General features: G+C 41.0%; 1 protein-coding gene across 1 annotated transcript in view; it reads left to right on the top strand.

The window, feature by feature from the left end:
* Positions 1-6366, top strand: part of LOC108792171 (AF4/FMR2 family member 3-like) — a 17078-nt gene extending 10712 nt beyond the window's left edge. Inside the window, exons 6-8 of the mRNA XM_018562884.1 lie at positions 2773-2822; positions 4194-4390; positions 6125-6366. Of these exons, the coding sequence (XP_018418386.1) occupies positions 2773-2822; positions 4194-4390; positions 6125-6249 (372 nt within the window). The 3' untranslated portion in view covers positions 6250-6366. The remainder of the gene's footprint in view (positions 1-2772; positions 2823-4193; positions 4391-6124) is intronic.
* The last annotated feature ends 12011 nt before the right edge of the window (positions 6367-18377 follow it).

The following is an 18377-nucleotide window of genomic DNA, read 5'->3' as shown; positions in this document are numbered from 1 at the left end:
GTTCGGCCGACCCGAAGTGCAGAAGGAGTTCGACTTAGCTGATCCAACATCTGGATCGGCTAAGCCGAACCTCCGGCAGGCTACTCGCCGCTGTTCGGCCTATTCTCATAGATGCCGAACAGCAGTGAGTAAATAGCCGAATGCTACTTGGCTACCTCTGTGGTACCGAGCAGAATAGAAAAACAGTTAAAAAAGTAGGAAAAAAAAGAAAACGATTGGGCGGAGCTAGCAGTGAACCCTAGCTCCGCCCAACTGTTTTCTATTGGCCGGGACCAGCTGTCATTACAATGGGAGCTTGTTGGAGCCGGCGGTGGTATCAAAGCCGGCTCTGCTGAGCTCTCATGGTACTGATAGATCAGCGTCCCCTGGTTACCAAGTAACCAGGGGATGCTGAACTGTCAGTATCATGAGAGCTCAGCAGAGTCAGCTTTGATATCACCTACGGCTCTGCTAAGCTCTCATTGTAATGCGGGGAGGAGAGAGCACCCCCCTGAAATGATGGCAGAAAGCAGAGGAAGCAATAGCATCTTTGCTATCTGTAAGATGTTTTCTTTTTGTATTCTGACAGCTGCTGCAGTCAGAATAAAAAAAAAAATCAGCATAGGAATGCATAGCTAGATTTCTATTGGCTATTTCAATTTGTAATATCCAATAGCAAGCTGGCTATTTCACCCGCCCCTTGAGTAAATAGCCGAATGCTACTTGGCTACCTCTGTGGTACCGAGCAGAATAGAAAAACAGTTAAAAAAGTAGGAAAAAAAAGAAAACGATTGGGCGGAGCTAGCAGTGAACCCTAGCTCCGCCCAACTGTTTTCTATTGGCCGGGACCAGCTGTCATTACAATGGGAGCTTGTTGGAGCCGGCGGTGGTATCAAAGCCGGCTCTGCTGAGCTCTCATGGTACTGATAGATCAGCGTCCCCTGGTTACCAAGTAACCAGGGGATGCTGAACTGTCAGTATCATGAGAGCTCAGCAGAGTCAGCTTTGATATCACCTACGGCTCTGCTAAGCTCTCATTGTAATGCGGGGAGGAGAGAGCACCCCCCTGAAATGATGGCAGAAAGCAGAGGAAGCAATAGCATCTTTGCTATCTGTAAGATGTTTTCTTTTTGTATTCTGACAGCTGCTGCAGTCAGAATAAAAAAAAAAATCAGCATAGGAATGCATAGCTAGATTTCTATTGGCTATTTCAATTTGTAATATCCAATAGCAAGCTGGCTATTGCACCCGCCCACTGCTGCTGTCAATCACTAGAAGAGGACCTGATGGAGAACTTCAGGTCCCCTCTGCTGATTGACAGCAGCAGTGGGCAGGTGCTGTAGCTAGTTTGCTATTGGCTATTGCAAAGTGAAATAGCCAATAGGAATGTAGCTATGCATTCCTATGCTGTTTTTTTTTCTGTCTGACGGCGGCCGGCGGCTCTGATGTCAGAAGCAAAAAAAAAAACAGAGCAGGGAAAGGTTTAGAGTAAACCTCTCCGGGAGAAAGTGTTTCTCTCCCGGGCGACCGGGAGCCGCTATCTAATAGTGGGAGACTCCCGAAGCATCCGGGAGAGTAATGACAGATCAGCATCCCCTGGTTACCTGGTATCCAGGGGACGCTGATCTGTCTCTGTCAGTAGCAGGCTGTCGGCCAGCTTCGGCTTTCACCTCGGCTCAACTTTGCGAGCTGTACGGGCTATAGTGAATAGCTCGTACAGCAGCCCTTCGGTTCTACTGAACCAAAGGGGTCCTGGGGCCGAAGCTAGCCGAAGGATCAGCCGAAGCTACGGCTAGATCCTTCGGCAGCTTTGTGAATAGACCCCTTAATCTTTGTATTATCTATTTTCCGGGAGTTCAGCTTTAAATGCACATCATTGCTATATTTGAAATGTAATGCTGAAATGTAAGTTTAATGAGCCGACCACCTAAAAGTCATATTTTTAGTAACAGGTAAAGACAGCTGTATTGAGTTACTCCCTGCTTTCTTATATGTCATGGATATTCCACAACAGTGGGATCTCCCAGCCAAAATTCCTGACTCTGCTTCTCTGCATTTGGGAGGTTTGAATGTTTCCACACACTTGTATGCTTTTTAGGACCTCATTACATTCTTTTATTATAAAATAGATAAAAGTAAGTCAGGGAACTCTGTATAATGGCCACAAACAGGTGTTTAGAACCAGGAACTCGTATGCACCAAAAGAGTCCCTGAAAGATATAAGAAATCACAGGAAGTTTAACTCCCAAGCTTCTACAAAAATGGGTGAAGAGTTTGGAGAAGTCAGGAGAAGTGAACAATTTAGGAGAACATAGCTGAACTGGAAAAATTCTCTAATTCAGCTCACTTTCCAGTTCAGCTATGTTGTCCTATATTGTTCACTTCTCCTGCCTTCTCCAAACTCTTTACCTTTTAGTAAATAACCCTGTAAATGATCAGTTTTGGGTGGGATGACTCTTTAAACTAGCTCATCATTTAAACTTTATCAGGAGTTTGTGCAAGCTGGAAAATTTGCTAGCTGTGTGCCAGAGAAATGGTCGATCTCAGTTTTAGGAAAACAAATATAAAAGAGAACATTATCTGTTGAATGCTCCTGAGCTTGCCCTTCTTATACTAGGGGTGAAAGTAAAATTTGGTACATTTATGAGAATATTTATTAAGAGGTGAAATTGAATTCTTCTTGCAGTTTTCGCTTAAAGGTCCATTTCAGTGGACCTAGGTTTTGACTCTTCCCTCTACACTATGTCATTCTATTGGTATCAGTTATGTACATATGTGTGCTTTTTTTTTTAGAATTCATCTAAAACGTCTCGAATATCATCACCAGGGAACGCCAAGGAAAAGTAAGTGACCAGATTAGAGCTTGGAAAATTTTCCTCTGAAATTCAAAATCAGCATACAGTAGAGAGAAAATGTTTCAACCAAATGAAGATTCACTCACAGAGATATAATAATTATTAGTTAACACACAGAATTTTGAATTAATCCTCTACACAATGCTATTCACCCTTATGTACTTATGCTTAAAAACAGGGATTCTTGGTTCACATATACTGCAATACATGTACCATGGGTCAAAGTGATGCCTCTATGGTCAGTCCCTACTCGACACAGTTGGAGGAAAGCTTACTGACTCGCCGACCTGTACTCTGCAGTAGAAAAATAAAAGCTTTATAAGCCAAATATATACTGTATATAAAACATACACGTTTCTGGTGAGGTGTGACCACATGTTACCAAATACAAATTCTCAAGTAACACAGTACAAACTGCTGTAGACCTTTATATACTTTATGCAAACATTTGCATAAAAACAGGGATTCATGGGTCGCATATGTTGCAATGCATGTCCAAGCTGTCCAAAGAGCGTTGGGGGAGCGCAGAAGAGATGAATACGAGTGGGTCAGGGAGGGGGTCATTTTACACAGACCATATCACTTTGCCATGAGTGAGCAAGGAAAAAGCATCTCATCAAAGTGAAGCTCAACTTTTGGAACTTCCAAAATGGACTCTTGGAGGCTTGCAGACTTGCACCTCAAGTCAAGGTCAACAACACTGTCAAGTTATCAGAATATATAGGTACCGTCTTACCCTTATGGCCTATAGTTTAACATTTGCATTCAGGGGTTTATTACTGTACACAATGGAAAGTGATCCTATACAAATTGTATTGAAAGGAGCTAATAAAGCAAAATTAATTATTTACTAAGACAGTTCGGAGTTGCCTGGAGTAGCTTGGTGCTCATAAAAAGTTGATTGTTTGTTGCTATGGGTTACTAAGCTATGGACACTGCTCTTTGTATCAATATTATTAATTATCTCAGGTTTATTTAGTAGGATAATGTGTAGCCAATAGCAAACAATCAGATTCCACTTAACTTGCATCAAAAAGTAAGATGTAAGACATATTTCTGATTGGATGTTTTCAATTCCTGCACTTTGCACACTAAAGAAGAACTCCAGACATATACAAAAGTTAACCCTTGCAGTGGGGCTAACCCCACACTGCAAGGGTTAAGTGCACATTTTGGCCTAGGGGCTGGATAAACAAAAATATACTCACCTGATCCTTGATCCCACCTGGCTGCTAGACCGGTGAATTTATAAGCATTAGTTACAAATATTAATCAGTACATGCATATTTTGTATTTAAATTGTGAAATACATAAATAGCTGGCAAATTAATAGATAATCTTTTTTTATGTTTTATTCAGGACCACAATTGCTTCATTACCCATATCTCCCAGTCCTCTGGTGAACTCTGTCGTAAGCAACTCTACAAGTACTTCTATTATCAGCATCCCTCAGCGTATCCACCAGATGGCAGCAAATCATGTCAGTATTACTAACAGTATACTGCACAGCTATGATTATTGGGAAATTGCTGATAACCTCGCCAAAGACAACACAGGTTGGTCACTGCTTTTTATTTTACAAGATTACATTTTTTCTTCTATCTACTTCCCTTGAATTCATGTTTTTTTAAACCCGGCGTTAAACAGGCGTTTTGACTGCATGTGAATGCCTGGCACCGCATGTAATGGTATTTGATATTATTACATGCGGTTAGAAAACACTCTCCCTGGATGCACAATCGATGAGTCCAGGGATAGTGATTGCTTCCTAACCACATGCTTTCTATAGCATTACATTTAATGAATATACTGTGTGGCTGTTTCTTAATGTCAGAGGCTGCACTTGAGGCACCTATTTTAAGTAAGAACACCACTGTTTTTTTTTTTAAATAAATTATTTATTTATGATTTTTTCCAAGTGGTAGAAAGACAATCAGTACAAAAAATACAGATAAGAATCGTACAGATCATACATAAGGCATTTCAGAAAAATACGCAAGGAATAGTCGGCTAACATGGGGTCCGTATTCAGCACCGGTAATCTCACATCCTGTCAACGTTAACTGGCGAAGTTTGCCCCTGCATACCATATACAGATCTGTGAGCACTAGGCCCATAGTATGTCTATACTTAGAGTTAGGAATGATGTAATGAGTGTCTTGATCATCACACACCCCCTAGTAGGGTTGCATATTCAGGAGATGTAGTGAATGCTGTCCAGTAGAACCAGGTGCGGTTGAACTGAGTAGCCCTGTGACTGGCAGAGGCTAAGAGATCCTCCATCCTGTAGATCTCCCCCACCTTCGCCAACCACAGTGAGATCGGAGGTGCAGATGTGCGCTTGCAGTACAGTGGTATGCACATTTTCGCCGCACTGAGTAAGTGCACTAGGAGGGACCTCCTGTATCTGCGAAGTGGCATTGGAGCTAGATGCAGGAGGTATTCAGCCGGATCGAACCCCAAATAACCCCTGTTAACGCATGGCACATCTCCGCTACCTTACCCCAGAAGTCCCTGAGCTTAGGGCACGACCAAAATACGTGCAACAGTGACCCTTCCTGCGTCTGACAACGCCAACAGAGTGGTGAGCACTGTGGGAACATCTTATGGAGGGTTGTAGGGACTCTATACCATCTGGATAGGATTTTAAAACCCGTTTCTTGGATATTGCTGGAGATAGATGCTTTATGTGTCATCTGGAAGATCCTATCAACTTGGTGTGGGGTGAAAGTTGTTCCCAGATCCTTCTCCCATTTTGAAATATACACCGGCTGGGAGAGACCGGTGGGTCATAGAGCAGTTGGTACGATACCGACAGTCCATGGCGGGTAGGGCCCTCCACTAGACAGCACTCCTCGAATGGCAAACACCATTGGTTTAACCCTTCCCCATTCTATCCAAAACAGTTTTAAAAAAACTACCTTTACCCATAACATAATACACTTTTAGTATTCTGCAAAGGGGATTAAGTGTAAGTTTTAGTTTTCCAAATTACCTCTCCCCTCAATAAATTACCTATTAGAGTATCTGAAAGGATGTATCAATGCATCTAATTCTGGTTGTGTAAAAGACTGTACAGGAAAATGTTTCCAAAACACTACTTGTATCATTATTTTATATGGGATCAATCTTAGCATTACTTGAAAGACGGTGTCAATATTGTTACATTTATTGTCTCAGTGTAGTACAACTCCTATGTAAAGCCCCTACTTGTGAATAAAGCTGCAAGATTTTTTCTGTTTTTACTTTTTGATTTCTAAACAAGCCATTTATGTCTCTTCTTGTAACAGAATTCTTTAAGGAGCTGGATGCATTAATAGGACCAATCACACTGCACAGTTCAATGGAGCATTTGGTTCAATACACTCGACAAGGACTTTCCTGGATAAGACAGAGTTCACATCATGTATTGTAGCAACTTCTGGCCATTTGTTTTTATTTCCACTGAACTGCTAAAATTCCAGGCACTGAGCGCTATTCTATCACTGGCAGCACTTGTTCAAATATCCGTTATCTTTCTTCAGCATTGGTCAAGTCAATGAACTCTTGTTGTCATCGTGATGCCGAGCTATTACTTTAAATTAAATTCATGCAGCAAATAAGCAAACCTGTGCATATTGTAAATGCATTACATCATATGCTTTGTGCACCCTTTTTTTTAACTGGTTTGCTGGAAATTCAGGGCAATAATAATGTGACACACATTCACTTTTCAATTCCAGGTAGAATTAAGTTATTGTCTTTTTCTTTCTTATCTGTAGAATGTGGTAAAAGCCGGCCACCAATTGTTAAAGTGTATCTAATCCCAAAATCAAAATGTAATATATTGCAGTTTACCAGTCCTTAGATGTCGTGGCTGCATTCATTTTTTTTTTTTTCAGACTTTCAGTAAGTAGAAAAAAATTGGGTAACTTTGTCAGAAATGCAGTGTCGTTGTCACTTGCTGTGAGGCAAACTGAAAGCACAAAATAAAAACGTATCTTATTGTGTAAACTACCAGTTCCATGAATCCTCCATGTAATAAAGATCAACTAATGCAGAGACGTTTGAAGTCCAGCCTGTGTGACAACAATGGCTGCCTCCATAGTTACAGGGGAGTAGTGAGTATACCCACGAAGGGACAACAAGTGTGCTACTTGCAGCATTACTAGATGCAAATAAAGGGAAAAGCTTGAAAAAATGAATCTAAAGCAGACATCACATCTAGGTAGTGGCATGTTGCAATACACAGTATACTTTTTTGGTTTAGATCAATTAGCTTTCATGATGTCATCTTTATTTTTACGCTGTCTGAGGTGCAGTGTAAGCAGTTGGCTTCAAGGCTGCTTGTCATCAACGGTGTCATAAGCAAGGGCTTTATCAGACCTTTGGAACCTCTCTTATTTGTCTAGCTTGCACATACATTGTAGAAAGCATATGTTACCAAAAACGTCAAGATCAAAGAGTGATGAAAAAACAGAGGACTTGTTGAACATAACAATCAGACCACCTTGAGGAAAGTTTCTTCTTTGGCTTCCCTGTGTTGAAAATAATGGATCCAGGAAAAAAAGGCAAAACATATTTAGAAATTAGTGTAGTGATCAGCAAAATAAGTCTTACTGGCATATTTTTATCTTAATTATTTTCTGTGATAAAAATGATGAGCGAGTTTTAAACCTTATAAAGTCTCCAGTGTTAGGTGAAAACATTGGTTCATTACTTCGAGATCTCAACCAGTGAAGTCTAACGCTGCCCTTACATTACTTACATTTTGGCCAGTTCTTGATGAACCAGCCAAAATTCATACAGTGGGTGCTGCTGTCAGCACCCTTTCAGCCAGCATCCCTCGATCAGCTGAATTGAAGGACACGGTCAGAAAATCTTTGAACAGCTTCCGGCTCTGTTTCTCTGCAGGAATTCTGCCAGCAGCCGCTGTCAGTATACAGTGAAGACAGTGGGGGATTCTTTGATCAACGCTCGTAAGCATTGATAGAAGAATCTGTAATATTTTCTTCGTTCAGCCCGCAGGTTGAACGAACAAATTATTACAGCGTATGGCCAGCTTAAGTCTTTCCACTCCGGTTGTCACTCTCATTGCATTTAAAGGAGAACTATGGGGTCAGTGTTTTTCCCCATAGTTCTCCTTAGGGTAACGGGAGGTCACAAACTAGCGTCCTCCCGTTACCCTAAGCTCAGTATACCGCGAGCTACAGCTCGCGGTATACTGAGACCCCGCAGCCGGAGCGGATCACGACTTAGATGACGGGATCCGCCCAGCTGCATGAGTTGGCTGGCTCTATCTAGAGGCAGAGCCAGCTGTACCCGCCGCTCCCCCGTCCGTTCCGCCAGTCAGCGCTGGCAGATCGGAGCGGGGAGAGGGGAATCCAGCCCCTCCCCCTGTCACGGCAGAGAGCCGTGACAGGATCGAGAGGCGAGCGAACCCGGTATGTGTTCGCTCACCTCCCGATCTACTGAGCCGACCTGTGACAGTCTCATTGTCACAGGTCGGCTAGAACTATGAGGTGAGTGAAAAGCACTCATCTCATAGTTCTCCTTTAATTTTAGGTAAGTGTGTACCATACATTTGCTGATATCTGCCAGTGATGCAAAAGAGTTGATTGAGAATTTATTGTAAAAATTGATCCATGTGAGAGCTAAATGCAGAGGTATAAAGATCAGTTGTGAGCATTAAAATATCATTATTAGAGCTTGTGGAGTATTTATGAGACATTAAAAAATATCAGCTACTGATCGTTTCTTTCCCGCTATAGAAAAGGGAAAGAAATGAAGCACACAGAGAATCTATACACTGGTCGGTTCTTGAAAGATTCCAAAGCATGTTCTTAACCTAAGGATAAGGTTCTTAGTAAGGATCCTGGTTGTAACTCAGGATCCTGATGACACTTAGTTACAGCTGAACTCCAGCCAAAACCTTTTTTAGTTTGGGGCAGAGAGGGGTGGGATCAAACTCCTGTCAGATTTTTACCGTGTTCTGTCACTCCACTGGGGAGATTTTCACTCACATTCTGTCAGGACAGGAAGTGAAAGGACATCTCTCCAGGGGGAACTCCTATAAAACAATTTTTTTCAGTATAGTGGGCAAGAATTAGAAGCTCTGTCAGCTTATTATAACTATAAGCTTCTTCCTGTCCTTGTGACAACCACCACCCTCATTCCTTGTCCTTCTGTCACAGCATGTAACAGGGACAGCTTAGTACCGCAAGCTTTCAACAGGATGTTATATTACTGACAGGATCTCCAAGAAACTCTGTAATAGATTCATAAAAAATGCTCTTGCTTAAGAAACCTGTATACAGTGAAACATGATGTCAAATAAACTGAAAAATAGATTTTGGGTTTGCATACACTTTAAAGATTAACTCCACTTTTTTTGAAAAAAAAATGAATCCCCTCTGGGTTATCTGTGTACATTACAGGGATTTTTAACAAACTTTGTTGCAGATTGCTACCTGTTCTGAAGAAAAAGCTGTTGCAGCATGTCCTTTTCAAACTGATCCCTGTATGGGAGGATCTGGGTTCATATTAACCAGTCGGTGGGCTTCCTGTGATGTAACAGGGAAAGGCGCAGTGCCCCTTTAGTAGTATTTATCTTTAGGGAGCATCTCACCAAAAATGAAATTCCTATTGCAAAGGATGCTAAAAATTATACTTGTATCTTAGTTCAGACTTCTGTCAAAATCAGTCAGCCAATCACAGAAGCAGTAAGTGACATTTCTGGGGGGCATTTACACCAACTGTGTACGGAACACCTCAAGGTCACCATAGTGCATTGAATTTATTTATTTATTTTGTCAAATTCAGCGGCTGCACTTTTAAAAGGTAAGGTCATTTTTAATAAAATGAAATTACAAAATGGCTTCTGCGACAATTATATATGCTATATTTTTTTTAGATTATTTAATTTTTATATTTTTACATTGGAGTTACTTTTTAAGTTAAATTTGTTCTGGACCTTATCTGCTGCTGTGATTTACTCTTCTTACAATAACACATTGAGCTGTTATATAATTTGCTTCTATAAACAACCTTATATGGATTTATTATTTCTCATCTTTTTCCATTATAGGCAAATCATCATGAATTTACGATCCTTTCCTGAGTAGTATACTCAGTTGTGCCATATATTTGTGCATATTTTAAGTAAAACTAAATATGTATGTGCAGGAGCTTTAAGTGTAAGACAACACTATATTTATATTAAGAAACTTGCATCACTTTCATCTGTCTTTCATAGACTTTGTCATAGACATTATATTATTTTATGTTAATGGCACTGTTGGAAATGCCCTCTATGTGCACTGTACATGAGTACTAATAAAAACAGTGCAATATAAAATACAAGGGTCCACAATGCTGATGAAAAGAGGAATAAAGTGTTGCCTAGTGCTTCAGTGTTTTCTCAGTACCCAATGTAGCACACTTTCTAGAATAGTAATATAACAAAATGGGCCTTAATTATTATATTCAGAAGCACTTTTATATTTAAGAGATAAATGTTCATTACTCTGTAACAATACTTTTATATATGTGTAAAAATAAAAACTCTACAATAACAATTTGTCGTTTGTGTAGATTTTGTGTGTATAGGGTATGTCACGTATAGACTTACTTACATGTTAATCTATCCTTACATATCCAGACAAATTAAATCCAGTCTAAAGGTGCTGATAGACTTTACAGGCCATCTAATATGCAGACATGATCAGGCAACCCTCAGAAACCTGTCATACAGTATAGCAGTTTCATAAACAAAGAATGCCCAGGTAAGTATTTATGTGTAGAGAGGGGCGCACTCAGATGTTCCCTACAAAATGTTATCATGGCGAATGGACAAGAATTTTTAACCCATCCATTTGTTATTTCCTTTGAAAAAAATGTGCATTGTCTGTGGGCACCTATAGGCTTGAAATGGTCATCCAAGCCAGGTAAAACCGACTGTCCAGGCAGCTTTTATGTACATACTTGAAAGTGGTATACAAAGTTTTTTTATCTAGAGTACTTGGAACCCAAAGCATACAAGTAGCTGATAAATGATCTCAGTAGTGTTTTGTTTAAAGCAGTGGTAACCAAAGAGAGGGGCATTCTCCACTGGTGGTACATAGCTGCCTTATGAAAAAATTAGGAAGCATAATAAAAAGATGCAGAGTGCTGCAGCTCATGGCAACCAGTCTGAATTTTTGTATTACATATTTTTATTGAGAGTTTTTACAAAGTTTTGCCCCAAAACCATGTGAGTTAATAATACACATAAACAGGGTTGACACTGTTTGCTCTGGAGATATAACAAAAGAGGAGAAGCAGCTTGGATACAAAGAGAACAATATAATTTTCCCAAATATACTGTATAACACTGCACTGTGATTTCCTCGTAGTTACCACAATGCGGTAACAGTATTATAAGGCAGGCTAAATAAGTGTAGATAGATTGTATGATAAGGATGCATGCAAGATAACCAATGAACTGTATATCTGAATACAACAATCTATATTTTTTTTTATTTAGGAGGCTCCTGTACTATACTAAGAAAATGCTAGTGTAATAGTCGTAATAAAAGTGACTGTGGGGCCATGTCAGGCACCCTCAACCATCTATTCCATAACTTTAGTAATTTGGGGGGATATTGCCTGTGTTGGCATATCATTTTCTCTCTAGTCAGTGGAGTATTGACATGTTTTTTCCATAAGAAAAATGTTAGTGGGTTTAGGTACTGCCAGGTTTGTGCAATCAGCTTTCGTGTTAAGAAGAGAAGTATGGTTGCTGGTATTAATATGTCAGGTTGGTATTGTCTTTCATCTAATGTTCCCAGTAGGCACATTTTGTGATCAAAGGCAATATCCAATTGTATCACCTTGAAAATAATATGTACTATCTCAATCTAATAGCGCACCTATTTGGGGCATTTCCACAACCTGTGGATTAGGTTTTCCAGTGGGGCAGTCAGGTGTTTCGAAATTTAAATCATTTTTCTGATGTGTGGTAAAAATCTGATTAAGTTTTAGGATGGAGGGAAGGATACTTGAGGGTGCAGAGTCATGGCTGCATCCCACTGTTCATCAATGATAGCACCCGCATCCCTCTCCCAACCATATCTGCATGATAAAGAAATTAACATACTAAGAATAGACATTGGAGAGGCATATATATGAGAATTCAGCCCCCCCTTCCTTTGTAGCTAGTGCAATATCACATACTGTATAAGGATAGCTATATCAAATTGGAAAGTGGAAAGGCGGGCCTGTCCTTCCAGTGCATGGCACAGTTGCAGGTATTGATAACATTTCTATTTCGGAAGCATAAATTCTTCTTGTAGATACTATAGCTAAAAGATTTTAGTGCACCAGTGCCATATAGATGGTATATTTAAAAAATACCCTGGGATTTCCAAAATGTAAAACCATCTAATTGTATTGATATCATTACAACTAGGGGTAGAAGAGTTGTAGCGCTTGCAGTGCAGAGACTTCTTCATTGTCATCCATATATTATCTAGGAGAAGGAGAGTAGGGCAGTGGGGTTTAGTGGCAAGTGTTCCTGCCTCTAGGTGCGCCAGGATAAATATAGTTGTGACCATAAAAGCTAGTACATTAGTTGTGTTTTTGCACTCCTCAGCCATCCAAATGCTGTGGTTGGGCTTCTAGGAAATAGTAGCATTAGGAATTGCTATGCCTCCCACATCCTTTGGCAGTTGAAGGGTGTTTTGAAGGAAGTTTCTGCCCCATCCTTTGGCAGTTTGGCTTTGAATTAAAGCCTAGCCTGTTGCCTTTTTCATAATAAATCCCTAAATTGGACATCTATAAGCTTGTACCATTTTTGAAAAAGTCTGGGGAGTTCTGTAGGACATAAACCATCATAAGCAGTTTCACACAGCCTATAACAGAGTTGGGTAATTGACACCAGCATTTACATTTACCTTTAAATTTGTGTAGTCCTGGATGTGAGGCGTGACCTTTACCCCCAAGTAGGTAAAGGAGATCACAATTTTAATTGTTGAGGAACAGCCCAAGACAGGCTTCAGTAATGGGTCTAGAGGGAGCAACACTGATTTATTCCAGTTAATAGTTATGCCAAAGTGATGTATGACAGACATAAGTGACTCTTGTGAATGGGCAGTGTCCCCAAGGAAGAGGAGAGCATTATCAGTGTATAATGAGACCTTGTCCTCACAATCTTCTCAGACTGTCTAAGGGTTGCTGATGGCTGTAGTGCGAAAAGAACGAGTAAGAGTTGGCAGCCTTGCCTTATGCCCCTTCTTACAGGAAAGGGTGCAGAATGGTCTCCATTAATATGCAATTTATGGAAAATATGGAAAAGAATGTAGGGGAGATCGGGTAGCTCTTATTTCTTAAACTAGGAAAATCATAGCTGGAAACTAGTTGCAAAAAGCAACATCTTTTAACAAAGAAGGGGCATATCTCATGGTGGATATACCTCCAGATACAGAACTTCCTCACAGGACGCATAAGGAAGACAAACTTCTCTAGGGACTTGACTCCTCTGGAGAAGATGTGCACAGGACAAGGGCCACAAGATCACCTGATCTCTAGACTATACACATTGCTTCAAGACTCCAAAGGCCAAAAAGAAAACAGAGTGCGCCGTAAATGGGAACAAGACCTACAAAGACCCCTGACAGATGAAGACTGGAGTGACATATGCCGGAATGTTCACACCAGTTCTATTAGTAGCGCTACTCAAGAAACGAATTACAAGATACTGACGCACTGGTACAGGACCCCACAGTTCCTCCACAGGATTTACCCAGACATACCAGATACGTGCTGGAGATGCCAGACTGGAGTAGGATCGCTCCAGCACGTTTTTTGGACCTGCCCAGGCCTGAACTCGTACTGGACCGAAATCCATAAAATCACTTCGCAGGTCACTGGACTAGACACGCCTTATACACCAACGACATTCCTACTGACAGACCTTGACCACACCAGAGGCCCCAGTAAATCATTAAGACAACATATGATCACTGCTGCCCGCACAATCATCCCGAGATATTGGAAGGAGACGGGAGCGCCCTCGCTGTCCAAATGGATCAGACAGGTCGAACATGTACATGAAATGGAAGAGCGGCTATTCACAAAAAGGGATGCTCTGACCAAGTTCTCATGCATGTGGGCATGTTGGCATCATTTCACTAGCACCCAGGATTTTCAAGCTCTCAAATCCAAATCCTGAGTGCTGGCGGATGTACTGCATACAGGGTATAGAGTGGAGCATCTCCCTCCGACGGAGATCAGACGCCCGTAAGTGGTGAAAACAAACTCATACTAATTGCTAGTTGTCACCGACTGCCCTTTCTGCTCACCAGTTTTCATAGTTTTATGTCAGATGGCTCTTGACTGTAACAAACATTTTCATCTACACAGTTCTATTATAAGAACAGACTCCTGGGCACTAGATCACATACACATTGATTACCGATTCATACAATTATTCATACAATTATTGACAAAAATATGGAGTGTTATAGCTTTTCGAGGGTTTATTAACCCGCTGGGGAGTGGGGTCAGGTCTTCAGTTGGTACCTCACGACATTGCTACACCCCAAAGGGAACCTGTACCCTTTTTCTTTTCAAAGGCATGTTTTTCAACGGATCCATGAGCATTAAGCGACATTGGAATGTGAAATAGTTTAGCATGTTGCGATATGTACTCATATAGGGGGAAACTGTTGTGGCACGAGTTGTACCTCACGATGTTGTTACAAGCCTAATGGAACCTATGACTGTGCCCTTTATCTTTTCAGAAGTAATACCATTTAGCTGTTATATGGGTGATGAGTAACATTAGAAAGTGAATTAGATCAGAAAGGGTTGATATATACCTATAAGAGATGAAACAATTTTTTCTGCATTGGCCAATCGTGGATGAACATGTACTGTATAAGTGTTGTGGATTGAGACCCGAACCCTTCCCTTCCTGCCCTGATCCTCTCTTGTACCCCTCCAACCCTCCCCCTCCAATGCCCCTTCCCGGACTCTGATTATGAAGCTATAGGACATGTATATACATGTGGCTTTTTCAAATGTATGTGTGTATAAAACAATAAAACTTGTTGGAAACAAAAAAAAGATTAAGAAAAATTGAGAATGCTATAGCTGAAAGAACAATGATGGAGGACTACACTACAATAATCAATGTAGCCGTAAGAATGGTACTTCTGTCATATTACATCTACGTCACAGGCCCCACACCACTAATATTAACATTTCTATGGCAACCAGCATTTTAAGACTTATTGTTTAATGTGTAGTCAAAACAGCTGCAATTTTGAAACTATTTTCTATACATAGAATCTAAGCAAATGAAACAAAGGGTTTATGTACATAACTACATTTCTTTTTTCTCTTTGATAGGCATCTAGTGGAGTTTGTAAAGTATGAGAGGGTATATGCAGTTAAGTACTATGATTCATTTTGTAAAAGCATAGGATAGGTAGAACCAGAAATCCAGCCACACAGACAGTTGAAATACATGCGCTGTTTTACTCACTTATATATGATATGATCACATGAATGTTCTTTAAACAAAATTAGCATATTAAAAAAATCAATTTATTTCAAGAAAATATATAAACATAATCTACCCAATGTGCACACATATACCCCCTCCCCAAATTAGCAAAAACCCCTCCCTATAAAAACACAACGCATGTAGGGCCAGTTGGGTACCTGAGGTAGACCTATATAGAAAAAATTCATGCACATTCACTCTGTTGTGGTGGGTGGTGTCTCGGTCCATGAAACTCATAAATGTCCAAAATCAGACATAGGGACAATAGGTATTGGATGTGGTATAGTCCAACTACTGGGTATAAAATCCAATATAGGGTATCAGAGATAGGTGAATGTGTGTACACTGAAGAAAGTCTCAATGGACGTGGTTATAAATAAAGATGATTTAAGCTGTGCGTCCTGAGGTGCTTCCTGCAAATGCACCCTGCTACACAGTATATCTCACTGCGATTGCATTATCATTTTTCTTTCATCAATTGTAAGATGATTTTGAAGACAAAGGTTCTCAACCACCAGTAGAAATAACTGCAGTTTGAATGAGCAGAAATGTACATGCAGTTGTGTGTTTGTGCGTCCTGAGGTGCTTCCCATGAAGACACCCTGCTGCACAGTATCAGTATTTCCCACTGATTAGTGTATGGAAATTTCCTTCCTCAGTTGTACAAAGATTTGGAAAGCAAAAACAGCAGGCAACCGGTGTAGATAATGGCATGCAGATCCACTTGGACAAAAATTTTAGATAATGGAAAAATCGATTCAATCTGGTGTATAATCACTATTGAAAATGGCAAAAAACAAGATGGATCTCACCAATGACTTCCATTCCTCCTGAAACTCCTATGTCCATTCGTTCAACCGTGTAACTGGGGATCCCCATGTTATCTTCATGAAAAAAGCACTGTTTTAACACACCACATTCACCACGCAGGAGAAACCCAACGGCCTTTGAATGCTGTACTGCAGATAACTAAAGCGTTTCATTTTGTACAAGATCTTCCTCAGAGCTAGTACAGCTACACACTGAGAAATACATCCAATTTTCTTTCTTGGATACTACTGATGTTATACATTCTAGGAGGCCTTAGGGTGCACTACGGTGCACGCCCAATATAATAGATCGGTCATTCACTCGGCTGCCCTTGGCAGCTTCGTGAATAGACCCCTTAGACTACTTTTATCTGTCTTTGTCAGCAACAACCTCTGTTGCTGTTTAGCTGCTGCTGGTCTTTCATCGTTGTGGGATTTATTTTATTTTTCCTTATTTATTTTATTTTCTGCAAAGATGGGTTTAGGAATTGATTGTTTTAGGTTTGTTGTTTGGGTTTTATGGTTTTATTTTTTTAAATTATTTTTTTGGGGTGGGGGTAAGTTTTATATTAATTTTTTTTACGGTATTTTAATTTTTTTCTTTTTGGGGTCAGTAGCATGTAGTTGTTGACACATGCAAAGCTGCCCTTTGTTAGCAGCAAATCACCATACTCTATAGTGCATTATGTCACATATCATTTTTGAGAGAGGCCTGTAACCTAACTCCCTCACTTCCCATTGACGTACATCATATACTGGGTTTCAGTTTACATCAGATTTTACTTCATTTTATATAAAAAAAAAAGAAATTGCCGCGTGCGGCGCTAGAGTGTTCGGGTTTCACTTGAAGAAAAGGTGGCAACCCTATTTGCAACCTTTCTTTCAGGAACTCTGTATATACCTGTGACTGAAACACACCCATTTTGTAAGCTTTGCACACTTCACCAATATCCTCTACACATGGAACTAGCTTCTGCATGCACATACATTCCTAAATTGCTGGTTAGAAATAAGCCTCACCTGTAGCCCGCTTTAAGAACTCCGCTTTGTTACAATTGTAATATTATTGTGGCAATTTTCATATTCAATGATGCCTATGTAAGAGTCTGTATAAAAACTTTAACACGCCCAATAAATACCAGAACAGTTATCTTGATTATTCCTAGTGTGTCTTCTATCTGTGTTCTCTACTGCAGTATATTTTGTTCTTAATTTGGAACAACTAATTGATATTAGGATAGGAATTGCTTATCCATAACATTTCCAGGACACTATACAATAGTTTTTGTAGGGGGGTGTACATACCGCTATTGTTGCTCAGGCCCCCCGGGATATTACAAACTACACGAAAGTAGTTACCAATGATAGATGAGTGATGAGAGCAGTCAAGGAAAAGCCCCGAGTCCTGCATCCTTAGATAGGTATGCAAGTAATCTCTTCCCAAAAAGTCCTGCTCCTGTCCCCCATGCTCCCCCCCCCCCTCGCCCCTTCCTTAGGGGAAGCTGCCAGAAATACAGAGCTTCTGCATCTTGTTGTGTTAGGGAAGGAGCAAAGTCCCCCTGTTTGCTGGATTGGAACCCAATAGCAGGGAACAATCCCAGAAGGAGTGTCCAGGCTGAGGTACAAGAAAGGATAATCCAAAATGCGTTGTCAGAGTACAGTCCGGGTCGAGGCAGGCAGCGAGTATCATAAACTGTGAGGCAAGCCAGGGGTCGATAATCAGGAGATCCGAATAACAGGGAACAGGAAATGAGGCGTTGTAGCTGCTTTGGGAATGGCAGAATAACTCAGCAACAAGTCTTGGCTCTGGCTGGAATTTAAACCCAGCAGGGGCCAGCGACGCCCCCGTTGTCTGGGCAACCAGGAAGCCACAGGTCCCTGCGAACCAATGGGACAGCTGGGAGAGAAGGAGTGCTCGCAAGTCCCTCCCCGGCAATGACCAGCATCCGAAGCAACTAAGAAGCCACGGCAGTGCCACATGCGCACATCACGCACGCATGTCATGCATGCGCTCATGTGCACACATGCAGCACGCAGCCGGGCACCAATTCACCCCAAGAAGGACCCTACGATCTCCGTCGCACCCCCCGGACCCCAGGTAAGAGGGCATCCCTGGTCCCACGACATGTTGTTCCTGGTCCTATGTCCTCCCAAGGACCACCACACACTCACTCTCCTTCTCCTTAAACAGGACGGTTCCCCACCAAA

This window comes from Nanorana parkeri, unplaced genomic scaffold (genome assembly GCF_000935625.1).
Source record: "Nanorana parkeri isolate BGI_ZX_2015 unplaced genomic scaffold, ASM93562v1 scaffold21, whole genome shotgun sequence".
Classification (NCBI taxonomy): Eukaryota; Metazoa; Chordata; class Amphibia; order Anura; family Dicroglossidae; genus Nanorana; species Nanorana parkeri.
Note: the sequence above shows the minus strand (reverse complement) of the source record. Positions and strands in the feature narration are given on the sequence as shown.